The sequence below is a fragment of the Hemiscyllium ocellatum genome, chromosome 34 (assembly GCF_020745735.1).
Source record: "Hemiscyllium ocellatum isolate sHemOce1 chromosome 34, sHemOce1.pat.X.cur, whole genome shotgun sequence".
Taxonomy (NCBI): Eukaryota; Metazoa; Chordata; class Chondrichthyes; order Orectolobiformes; family Hemiscylliidae; genus Hemiscyllium; species Hemiscyllium ocellatum.
In genome coordinates this window covers 25,896,924-25,909,843 of record NC_083434.1, presented here as the reverse complement: position 1 = coordinate 25,909,843, position 12,920 = coordinate 25,896,924, and the positions used below count along the sequence as shown (strand labels likewise).

Below are 12,920 nucleotides of genomic sequence, written 5' to 3'. Positions count from 1 at the left end.
AAATAAATTTTTCAGAGCAGTGTCCTAATTGGAGAAGTCAAATGCAAATCATTCAAATTAATCTGTAATCAAAAATATTGAGGAAAATTAGTTTCAACCTTTGTTTCCTTTTATGCGTATTTCAAAATATTTGAGACTTTACACAGGCTATATTCAAACTGAGATTTTTTTTTAAAAGTTTCAATCTATTATCTAATCTTTTTTGCATATTTTGAAGGTTATTATTTCTGCAGTTTGTATTTAAAGTAAATTTAATTTGACCTTTTTGGGTAATTGATAACTTATTCACTTTGTTCCTGCAGTTACTTGACTACGTCTCAACTACTTTACTGTTTTCTGACAGAAGTGTTGATAGCAATTTGATTACCTGGAATAGAGTGGTACTACTTCATGGTCAGTCTTGAATCTCTAACAATCGATTATCTCTTGTATTTTTGTGCTGTTCCAGTGCTTTCAGCCAGTCTTATCTCTTGTTAAAATTGTGACCTGCTATATATCTGGGTACCAGTCCTGTTTGCCTTGGCATTTGCTATTATAGATCCTGAATCCTGCCTGATCTCATTAACTGTATTGATAATTGCATCCTATCCAACTTTGGAATGTTCAGAACTTTACAAGAGCATACTGTGAATGGTAGGACTCTGGAAAATAGTGAAGGTCAGAACATCCTTGGTATGCATAATCACAGATCCCTGAAGGTAGATAAAGCAGTTAAGAAGGCATATTGTGTACTTGCCTTTATTAGCTGAGGCAGTGTACAAGACCAGGGAAGTTATGCTGAAATTGTAACAATGCTGGTTAGGCCACAACTACAACCACATTATAGGAAGAATGTGATTGCAGTAGAGGATAGAGAGATTTACCAGAATGCTACCTGGACTACAGTGCCTGAGTTAATAGGAGAGTTTGGACAGGCTGGAGTTGTTTTCCTTGCAGCAGCAAAGATTGAGAATGGACCTGTCAGAGGTGTTAAAGATTTGGTGGCATGGTTAAGAATGCATTTGTTTCCCCACACACATTGTTTGCTTTTTCATCCATGGAACATGGGCATCTCTAGCTGGTCAGTATTTATTGCCAGTCCCTAGTTGCTTTGAGGTGATGGTAAGCTAACTTCCTGGAACCTCTGCAGTTCTTGTGCTGTAGGTTGACCCACTGCCCTTACGGTGGGGATTCTAGGATTTTTACCCAGTGACAGTGAAAGAATAGCAATATATTTTCAAATCCAGAAAGTGAGTTGATTAGAGGGGAACTTGGAGGTGATGGTTGTCCCATATCTGCTGCTCTTGACCTTTTGAGGTGGAAATGGTCATGTGTGCAAGCTACTGATTCATGATTTTTGAATTTCTGCAGTGCATCTTCCAGATAGTAGCAACTGTGTGTACTAAGCATTAGTGTAGGGACTGGATGTTTGTGGGTGTGCTGCCAATTAAGTCACTTGCTTTGTCTTGGATGGTGTCAAGCTTCTTGAGTGGTGTTGAAGCTGCACCCATCCAGACAACTCAGTATTCTATTATGCTCCTGACTTCTGCCTCAAATATGATGGATGGGCTTTGGGGTGTCAGGCAGTGAGTTACTTGCTGCAGTATTCCTAGCATCTGTCCTGTTCTTGTAGCCACTGCAGCTATGTGGCGGGTCATATTGAATTTCAGGTCAATGGCAACTCTCTTGGTGTTAATTGGGGTATTTGGTGATGGTGACACCATTGAATGTCATAGTGTGATGATTAGATGGTCTTTTATGGAAAGTGGTCATTGCCTGGCAGTAGTGTGGTATGAATGTTAGTTGCCACTTATCGGCATGATTGTCCAGATATTGTTGCACTTGAACATGGACTGCTTGTGTCTGAGAAGTCATGAATACTGCTGAGCATCACGCTCACATCGGCAAACATCCCCACTTCTGATCATATGGAAGGAAGATTATTGGTAAAGTAGCTGAAGATGATTGGGCTAAAACCAAATAAGTAGCCGGATCAATAATCAGGGAGCATAGATTGGTAGTTGGATATTTGTTTCAATGAGGACTATGATAGTTGAAAACTTGCTGTCTGAAAGGGCAGTTGAATCAAAACTTTCAACATTTAAGCAGTATTTAGATTTCAACTTAGTCTCCAGGAAAATAATTATTAGAGTAAAATCATTGTTGACTATCACGGATGTTATGGGCTGAATAGTCTACTTCTGTGCTCTAAAAGTATTTTCATCAGCTGGAATCATAATGAAAGTTACTATCGCATCTGCTTTCCACCATCCTTTTGTAAACAGACAATTTTAGAAAATAACTAAATTTGTAACCAGAGATGTCAATTTTTTTTCTTTTTAACACAGGTCCCCCAGGAACTGGTAAAACATCGTTATGTAAAGCACTGGCTCAAAAACTTACCATTCGATTTTCTCACCGGTAAGTTCAACCAAGGTGTTGCATTGTGTTAAACGATTTTATGGAATTTTGTAGTGTTCTCAATTGATAATTGCTGACTTTTTTTTGTAAAAATGGATTCTTTGCTGGAAGGAAAGCATATGTCCACTAGTGTGTTTTTAGCCTTTACTTAACTGGCTTTTTTAATGGATTTATGGGAGAGTGATGAATCTTTGTTTCATTAATACAATTGGTTTCTAAATCTAGGATCTACATGGTATAGCAGTTTGAATATGCAAATTAATTGTTCACCTTTTGTGAGCTGGATGTGAATCCATCACTCTCTGAAGAAATAGCATTCACGTTCTCATGAATATGAATATATTTATAATGTGGGGTGGCGAGGTGTCTCGGTTGTCAGCACTACTGCCTCACAGTGCCAGGGACCCGGATTCAATTCCATCCTTGGGTGATTGTCTGTGTGGAGTTTGCACGTTCTCCCCGTGTCTGCATGGGTTTCCTCCGGGCATTTTGGCTTTCTCCCACAGTCCAAAGATATGTAGGCTTATAAGTTGACCTTGCTAAATTGCCCAAGTGTTCAGGGATGTGTAGGTTCGGTGTATCGGTCAGGGAAATGTAGAGTATTAGGGTAGGAGAATAGGTCTGGGTGGGATTCTTCGGACGGTTGGTGTGGACTTGTTGGACCAAATGGGCTGTTCCTAACTATAGAGATTCTATAATTTCATAAAGTCTGAAATTTCCAGTTTGTTATAATTTAAATTTATTAGTTATGAATTCAAGTGCAAATTTGACCTCCCATTTGCAGTGTAGCGGTACCATTATTCTTCATTATCCTTTTACTCCAGTATTAAAGCTACTATCAACTTTAATCATGATTAGACTAATCCACAGATCCAAGTAATCCTCTGGGGGTCCAGGTTCAAATCCCACTGTGGCAAATGGTGGAATTTGAATTCAATGAAAATCTGGAATTAAGAGTCTAATGATGACTATAAAATCATTGTTAGTTATTGGGGGAAAAGTCACCTGGTTCACTAATATCCTTTAGGGAAGAAAACTGGTCTGGCCTGGTCTACATGTGACTCCAAATTCACAGCAATGTGATTGACTCTTATCTGCTCTCTTGACAATTAGGAATAGACAATAAATGCTAATTTAACCAGCAGCACCCACATCCCATGAATATGGGAAATTGCTCATTGTGACTGGGAGTTTTCAGTGGGTGTGCCTTTTTTTTGCGCTATCACAACATCCCTAATCAGGGAGTTACATTTATGTCTGAATAAAGATTTTGTAGTTAGGAGCACAAAATGGTCACAATTTCAGAGAAAGTAACAATTCTCAGCTCATTTCTTTTTTTTGTGTTTTTATGATAGTGTATGTAATCATTAATTGTAAGGGTTAGATTGCCAATGAACTTTGATTTTTTTTTAAATTGTCTTCAAGAGACTGCTTCCACACTGTGTTTCAGGTACCGGTATGGACAACTGGTAGAAATCAACAGCCATAGTCTCTTCTCCAAATGGTTTTCTGAGGTAAATCCATTAATTTTCACATTCAGATTTTTTTTTACAGCTTCTCCTTTTCCAGGAGGAATCTCTTTTTACTAAAAAAAACTAAGGCCCATTACATCATATGTTTTTCATCCTTTGATGCCAAAAATGATTTTCTTATTATCTAACATTTCTTTATTTAAGCCCTCATTCTGCATTATAAATTTTGTGATGACGTTAATGAAAAATCGATATTTTCTGTCTAGGTCAACATCTGCGATTTGTTGCATGAAAATATAATTTCTAGTACATATGGAAAACCAGTAGTTATCGAGAGCGTTATTAAACCCTCAGTTTTATATAATGCCTGAATGCAAGGCCAACCACACAAACTTTGATTTGAGTCAATTGGTTTAGCACCTATCAATTTACCCTTAGTTATTGATTTGTCTTGCAGAAATGGAAGTAGGATTAAAAGATTTCACTCAATTTAGATAGAATTTGCAAACATTTGGTCTTTTGTGTAGAGAACCAACTACAGAGCAGCAATAAATATTAATTATGAACTCAGTTTTAATTTTAAAAAATCTTCTTAAACAGAGTGGCAAACTTGTTACAAAGATGTTTCAAACCATTCGGGATCTAATTATGGACACGGAATCCCTGGTATTTGTTTTAATTGATGAGGTAAGACCATCTGTCCTAAAGAACATCTAAACTAGCACTGCTGTGGCAAGTTTGAATCTGCTCATGAGACCTTTTTGAAGTTTTTATTTTGACTATTATGAGATTGAACTAAGGTGAGAGGAGACTCATATGGAACATAAGCAGTCACAAACTGAAATTACGTTTCTGTGCATTTAAAATCTGATTTTGCTCAGTACCTGTTTTAAAAATTTAGAAAGTCAAACCTGGTAATCTGCCACTAGGTGTCACTGGACTGTTATGGACTGTCGTGTTAACTGGCAGAAAATTGGCAGTGAAATTTATTAATAAATTCAATGTTTTATTACCTGCTTCAATTTAACATAATGTACTGTTAATTGTTACTTTTGCAATGAGATGTTAAAATGTTTCAAAGTCTGGTCATCCAAAAGATTCTCTGACTAAAGTTATGTAAATGAGCTTGGTGCACACCGTGATTTCAAACAACAATGAGATAAGTGAACATTTAGTCTTTTTTTAGTGAAATTGGTTAGAGGAATAACTGTGGAGAACTCCCTGCTCTTCATTTAAATATGAATAGTTTCCCCATATCTGTACAAGCAGGTGAGACTTCACTTTTCAATGTTCTCCACAAGTCAGTATCTTTGTACTACACTGCAGTGTTGACATGGATTATGTTGCCAGTCCATTGAGGGGTTTGAACCCTGGCTACCTTGGTGAGAATGCAATCAACTGAGCTAGGATATTAAACTTCCCTTTTCTTCAAACTGGCTTCAAGGGATCTCATGTTCTTTTGAGAGGATACTTGAAGCTTTGGTTTAATATCTCCTATGAGGGTGCAACCTCCCACTGTGCCGCACTCCTTCAATATTACACTGGACCATCAGCCTAGTTTTATTGTGCTCAGTGCTGGAGTAGAATCTGAGCTCGCAACCTTTTGACTTGGGAAATGAGCATACATCATGACTGTAATGTGGGACTTTGAGAGATAAACAAGTTGAAAAGCTCACTTCTGGGATGGAATTAATGAACAGACATAAGTTTGAGGTACTAATTAATCATGGCCTAATAAAAAGGTGAAGCACACATGAGGAACTGATTGGCCCACTCCTATTCTTGTGCACAATCAGCTTTTTCGTAGAAAAAATGAACATACTGGCAGTTGAAGAGTAGAGCGTTACTTCATTAACTATTGACATGTTACAACCTTGAGCTAGAACTTGGAATTGGGGACATTTTGAAATTCAATCAAAAAACAAAAAGTGTAACCAAGTGGGAAAGAAGAGAATAAAATTGCAGGGAATGCAGAAACTTACAGTAAAATCTTTTATTCCTAAAGAGAAAAAGACAAGGAAGTGACACTGGCAATATTGGCTGCATTGGAATCATCTTCCAAAATTTTAGACTCTGGAGGCAGTTCCTACAGCGGGTGTCAAATGTAACCTCATTAATTTAAAAGGGAAGGAGTGAGAAAACAGAATTACAGACCAGTTTGCCTAATATCAGTAGTGGGGAAAATGCTGGCGTCTGCTGTAAAAGATGTGATAACAAAATGTTGGAATAAAGCAGCAAAATTGGACGAAGTCAGCTCAAGTGTCATCCAGACTCGCAACATTAGCTTGCTGTCTCCATGGGTGCTGTCTGAGCCACTGATCTCCAGCATTTGTTGTTTGCAATCTTGGACAAAGAATGAATTAGTGGAAAGCAAATCATACTTAAATCAACTGGATATTTTTGAAGATGTAACCAGTGGAATAAACAGAAGAACCAATGGATGGGATATCTTTCAATTTTCAGAAGGCTCTGGAAATGCACGGTATAAGAGATTAGTGGGCAAATTAAAGTACGTAGAGTGTAAGAAATTGGTATAATTGTGACTGGTAAACAGACAGAAAGTAAAGTGTGAATAACAGGTCTTTTTCCAGGTGTCAGGCAGTGACGATTGGGGTACCACAAGGATTGGTGCTTGGGCCCCAGCTATTAATGATATGTATAAATGATGCCAAGATGGGTGTCAAAATGCACCATTTCCATGATTTCTGACAAAACAAAACTGGACAGGGTTGATGAATGTGAAGTTGTTCATGTGTGAAAAACAAAGGTAAATGGTAATATTTAAATGGTAATATTTCATACATCTACATTTCCCAAAGAGCTCTGGGTGTCCTTGTCCTTGTGCACCAGTCAGTGAAAGTAGACAGACAGCTGCAGCAAACAGTATATTAGCAGTCATTGTAAGAGGATTTGAGTTCTGCAGTGCTTTGGTGAGACTGCACCTGGAGTATTGCATGCAGTTTTGGACTCCAAATTTAAGAGAGAAAATATTTACCATAGAGGGAGTGCAACAGGGGCTTATTCAGCTGATACTGGGGATGGCAGGACTGTCTTAATGAGGAGAGATTTGTTTAACTGAGCCTGTATTGTCTACAGTTTAGAGGGATAAGAGGGCATTGGAGTGAAATGTATGTTTCAAACAGGGCTGGACAGATTAGATGTAAGGAGAATGTTTTGCTTGGTGGGGAGTCTAGAGCCAAGGGTCATAATCTCCAGACTAAAATGAGGAAAGATTTCATTGCCTAAAAGGTAGCGAACCAGTGGAATTCTCAACCACAGAAGGAGCCTAAGTCGCTGAATATATTCAAGGAAGAAATAGATATCTCTGAATGTCTTTAAAATCTAAAAATGTAATTGGGGAAAACAGAAATATGGCATTGAGGTAGAGGATCAGGCTGATGCTATTGAATGGTTCAAAGGGCCAGAACATCTAGTTTCTGTGCATCATGACCTTTAGAATTTGGGAGAGCTTGTTCAGACTTGGCTTTCCTTGGAAGTTGACATTCTTAGTGATTTGCGTAGAACAATTCCCTGGACTTTACGGTCTAATATGCAGTTAGCACTGATTGCCTACTTGCTTCCCATTTACGTGTGCTTGTGTTTTTAAATCTTGGCTTTTGCTATTGTCATCACCTGAACCATTCAAAATGCAAGTCCTTCCTGTCAACCTTGGAAATCCACTATTGTCAATCATAAGTGTTCAAACTGGAATCCCCAGATCTTATTCAATATTCAATTAGGTCATTCAATACACCCCCACTAAAATCATACCATAGGAATTGTAAAAGCACCTAAAAGGTGTATCGAATTTCTAATGGTTGCTTTGCTCCTGTTATCTCTGGAATATAAAAGTAGGAGCAGGCAATTTAGTCAATTGAGCCTGTTCCTATAATCAATGAGATCACGGCTGATCTGTGATCTTAATTCGTATGCTTGCCTTTACCCATATCTCTAAATATGTTTTGGCTAACTAAAATCTCTCAATCTCTGTTTTAAGTTTAATAACTGATCTGGTATCAATTGATTTTTGTTAGAATTTACAAATATATTTTTGTATAAAAGTGTTTTCTGTTGAAATGTCCGGCTTTAATTTTTAGATTGTGCTCTAAGTGCTGGACTTCGCAATTATTGCATATTTCTGTCCATCCTATTTGTTTCCCTTAAATCTTTAAACTTTGATCAAATAAACCTTAATATTAAAGTTCACGGAATGCAAGCCTTATTGTTTGATCTCCTCTTGGAATTTAGCCTTTAGTATCCAGATATAACTGAAATTTACACTGCAATTCTTCCAAATGTATCCTTTAAGATTTTGATGCTCAGAACTGCTCACAGCACTCCTGATGCAGTCTAAAGCATGATTTTTCTCACCTTGTATTCAAACTTTCTAAAGGCCAACATTCTATTTGTCTATTTGATTACATTTTGCATTTAGGTGTGAGGTTTTAATGGCCAAGGTAACTGGGCTGCCAAGTCTTTGTCACCGATGCATTAAATTAATCTGTTAAAGACACTTGTACAGAAGCCTGTGACAACATTTTAAGTGAGAATGAAGCATTGATAATAAAAGGAATTTGGAGGAATTTGAACAGTGAACATATTTTTGAAAGTAGTTAATTATTTGCCCTGAAGGGTGAACGTTGTGGGCCATGACCTGGTCTATGGGTTAACAATGTGGTCGTGTCACTTGTGCTACAGGTTGAAAGTTTGACAGCAGCTAGGAATGCTTCGAAGTCTGGCACAGAGCCTTCTGATGCCATTCGAGTAGTTAATGCTGTGTTAACACAAATCGACCAGATCAAAAGGTAAGTTTCTTTTTAAATTGTGCTTGCTCCTTCTATATAGCAGATTTACTTTGGGGCTGTTTTCCCTGGAGCGTCTAAGGCTGAGGGGTGACTGTATAGAGGTTTACAAAATTGAGGGGCATGGAGGGGTTGGAGTGCAGAATAAAGGGCATAGGTTTAGGGTGAGAGGGGAAAGATATAAAAGACACCTTTGGGGCAACTTTTTCACACGCAGGGTGGTACGTGTATGGAATGAACTGCCAGAGGAAGTGGTGGAGGCTGGTACAATTGCATCATTTAAGAGGTATTTGGATGGGTATATGAATAGGAAGGGTTTGGAGGGATATGGGCCGGGTGCTGGCTGGTGGGACGAGATTGGGTTGGGATGTCTGGTTGGCGTGGACAGGTTGGACCGAAGGGTCTGTTTCCGTGCTGTACATCTCTATGACTCTAATCTTTGTTTTGTCAAGACTGATCTCTGGATCTCTTGTATAGTCCTGTGGATTCTGACATTAGTTGGCCTTCTACCATCAACTTTTTATTTGCTCCTAACAGTTGTGCACTTTGCCACATATTGATCATCATTGTTTTGCAATTCAAAAATAGCAATTGCTGCCTGCCTAGTGGTTAAAGAGCCTATTGTTTTACTTTTTTGTTCCTAGGTTTTCACAGCTGTATCCAGTGGGTAACATTGGTTAATGTTAATATATTTCTGTTCATTGATATGCAGGTAAAGTCGTCATCTAGCCACATGAGGCACTCTACTCAGACATTGAGAAAGCAGATGTGGGTTGGCCTGTAGGACTGAAAAATTGCAAATGTTAGAATTTTGTTCAAAAAGGGTATAAAGATAAATCTAGCAACAGACAATTTAACTTTGATAGGAAAATTTTCAGTCTTATCCTAGATTATTATTTCTTGAATCAGTGTGGACTAAGGAAAAATAGCCAGCATAGATTTATTTACAGTAGTCTTAGTTAATTATTATGGATGAGTTTTTTTAACGTGGTAGCAGTGGATAGGTGAGGGGTGTATTGGGTTTTGTGATCTAGTGATGTACATTGTTTGGAAATCTATCTTTGACAAGGTGTCACATGAAAGGCTTACCTCTATTGTGAAAGCTCACACAAGAAAAGGAACAGTAACAGCCTTGGTGTGAAGTGAGATGATTAACGGGAGACAGAATAATTGGTGACCGGTTGCTTTTTGGACTGGAAGAAGATAAACAGATTCCCAAGGAGATGACACACCGTCACTTTTTAAATGGGACCATGCCCAAATTTGCAAATAACACCAAACCTGGAGATTTTATGAACTGGGAATAATTATATTCTTTGAGATGTCATAGGGTGATGAAATGGGTGGACAGTTGGCAGATAACTAACATTGTGTTCCAAGAAAGTTGGAAGAATGAGAAGAGATGACCATTTTAAAAAGTACAATTCCTAAAACGTAGAGGGGCAAAGGGACCTCGGGTGTGTGTGCACAATTTTTTGGGGGGCAGATTGATATGCAGAATTTTCAGTTCTATAAATGAAGGCACGAAATGCAAAGTCAAGAAAGGTATGCTGAACCTGAATAGAACAATGGTTCCCCTTCAGTTGGGCGGATTTGTATACATTTCTCTTTAAGAAGAATTTGTGAACTTGAAGCTGTGCGCAGAAAAGATTTGTGCAAGTCTTCAGTTATGTGGATAGGGTGGAGAAACTAGACACATTCACCTTGGAGAAGAGCAAGTTGAGATTAGGTTTGATAGAGATATTCAAACTCCTGAGGACTATAGACAAAGTCTATCAGAATTGTTTCCATTGACCAAATAATTAATTGGAGGGCATCAATATAAAGTGAATGACAAATTAACCAAAGGCAACTTGAGGAAAAACTGTTTTATACCATTGTTAGGCTCTACAGTGTACTGTTTGAGCGTAGTGACAACAAATTCATTCGAGGCTTTCATGAGGAAATTGGAAAAGCAACTGAAGAAGGGAGAATTTCCAGCACCCGTGAAAGAGGTGGAGATTGGGATGAATTGACTTGCTCTTGCTTGGAAAGCAAGAGCACAGTCAAATGGCCTCCTTCTATGCCATAACTATCACTTAACAATTTTCTACCTCTGCACCTTCCCGCACAGTAGCCTTATCCCTTGATTACATTATCTAAAAATTCATAAATCAAAATGTCTCCATATCTCAATCTTAGTTAGCCAGTATTTTATTCTGAGACTATATCCCTTCGTGTTAGACTGAAATCAGAAAAACTGTTCATGGTTTTTTTTTCTCATCCCTGATGAAGTCTATTCTCGATGATTTGGCTGCCATGGTTCTGAACTCTGAGTTGGTGCCGCACTACTGAAAGATTGCCTCCGTAGACTCTACTGTATCCACTCTTAATGTTTGGCATCTGTTTTTGCCTTACCTAAGTAACTCTTGTCTTGTTCTTGGAAGTTCCAGTATTATTTAAATACCCCTGCGTAATGCAAATTTCTCAAAGCTGCACTACAATAGTGTTATCCCTTGTGTGTGTCTGTCTCTCATGCTCTCTAGAGTTCCGATAGCATGTGACCGTGGATATCGGTGTTTGTCATTAACAGATGCATTCTCATTATACTGCAACAGTCAAACAGGAATTTTGCATACTCTGATTATGTCACCTTTCATTCTTAATTCCAAGCAGTACAGATCCCTCCCCAAATAACAACTCTCACTCCAGGCATAGTCCAGTGAACCTTTGTTACATTCTCTCTGTGGGTCTTGTATCAATCTTTAAGTATGGAGAGCACATAGGGTACTATGTGGATTCTCAAGTGTATAAGTCAACTTTATTCATTCTCCAATCCCTTTTTGTTACAAAATTAATGTACCATTTGTTTGCTAGCTGTTCCTCTCCGAATAATGATTTATTAGAGGATTGGTTAATGGATAGAGCACAATATGATTGAAGGAGTCATTTTTTGTTGAACTACTGTAACTAGTGGGGTATTCAAATAATCCATATATGGACTTCTATGATGTAAATCAATAGCTTACGTGTCAGGACTAGTTGTAAGGTAGTCTCGTTAATAAACTTGAACAAGTCAAGTGGCAAAGTAAGCTTATGGAAGTGGCAAACTGCAAAATGTTGAGTAGTTTAATGAATGGGCGGCACAGTGGTTAGCACTACTGCCTCACAGCTCCAGAGACCCAGGTTCAATTCCCACCTCTGTGCAAACTTCACAGACAGTTGCCTTTCTGCCCGTGTCTGCGTGGATTTCCTCTGGATGCTTCGGTTTCCCCCCCACAGTTCAGAAATGTGCAGATTAGGTGAATTGGCCATGCTAAATTGCCCTTAGTGTAAGGTGAAGGGGTAAATGTATGGGGTGGGTTGCTGTTCAGAGGGTCAGTGTGGACTTGTTGGGGCGAAGGGCCTGCTTCCACACTAAGTAATCTAATCTAATAGAAATCATGACAGATGGAATATAATATCTTGAAACACAACGTTATCAACTTTACAAGAAATAGAAAACTAGATGTTTTAAGTGGTAAGAGGCTGAGAAGCATTATTTGGATGAACTTCAGACGTGTTGTAAATGCAATTGCTGAAAGTAATTCTATATTATGATTTTGATGTGAATATTATTTTCAATATGACCACTTTAGGAGGTAAAATATCTATTTTCAGAACTGATATCATTGCTAAATCATTTCTCATTGAACAAATTAAATTTTAATGTAATGATTGCTAGTGAGGATTTTTAGGTAAAATTGAAAATGAAACCAATTTTTGAACATGGACTGGGTGGGATTTGTAGAGTGCAAATAGTGGGTATAAATGGTTGCTTTGTTTTTATTTTCTCTGCTGACTTCCCTGTACCATATGTCTCCTTGCACAATGCTTCCTTTTCCAACAGCGAAAGATGGCAGGCAAAAGTACACAAATAAAGTCTATTGTAACAAGATGGCGAACGGCAGTTAATTTTCCTTCTGGTCTATTCAGCACCTGATCTTTTGTTATAGTGATGTAGCTAACTACAGTTGGAAAATGTCATGATGCTGTCACTGAGGTTAGTTTGTCCAATTTTTTTTTGAAGAGGGGCAAGGCAGAGGCCCTCAGGAAGTAAGAAAGTAAACAATTTGGAAAGCCTTGGGTTTTTTTAATGGCCTGAATGGGTGTGGTCAGATCTCTCCAATCTGGATTTCTAGGTTTTGGTTTGTTCAGTAACAGCAGAAGTCTTTGGGGCCTCAAAAGAGTTGGAGGCTTCAGTGAAATGTCTCTTAACTACTATTTT

At 38.2% G+C, this 12,920-nt stretch overlaps 1 protein-coding gene across 1 annotated transcript in view; it reads left to right on the top strand.

Annotated features, from left to right (window-relative positions):
• The window catches only part of trip13 (thyroid hormone receptor interactor 13), a 34,275-nt gene that overhangs the window by 9,951 nt on the left and 11,404 nt on the right, over window positions 1-12,920 (top strand). Inside the window, exons 6-10 of the mRNA XM_060849925.1 lie at window positions 303-393; window positions 2,328-2,400; window positions 3,851-3,914; window positions 4,473-4,559; window positions 8,571-8,677. Coding sequence (XP_060705908.1) covers window positions 303-393; window positions 2,328-2,400; window positions 3,851-3,914; window positions 4,473-4,559; window positions 8,571-8,677 — 422 coding nt within the window. The remainder of the gene's footprint in view (window positions 1-302; window positions 394-2,327; window positions 2,401-3,850; window positions 3,915-4,472; window positions 4,560-8,570; window positions 8,678-12,920) is intronic.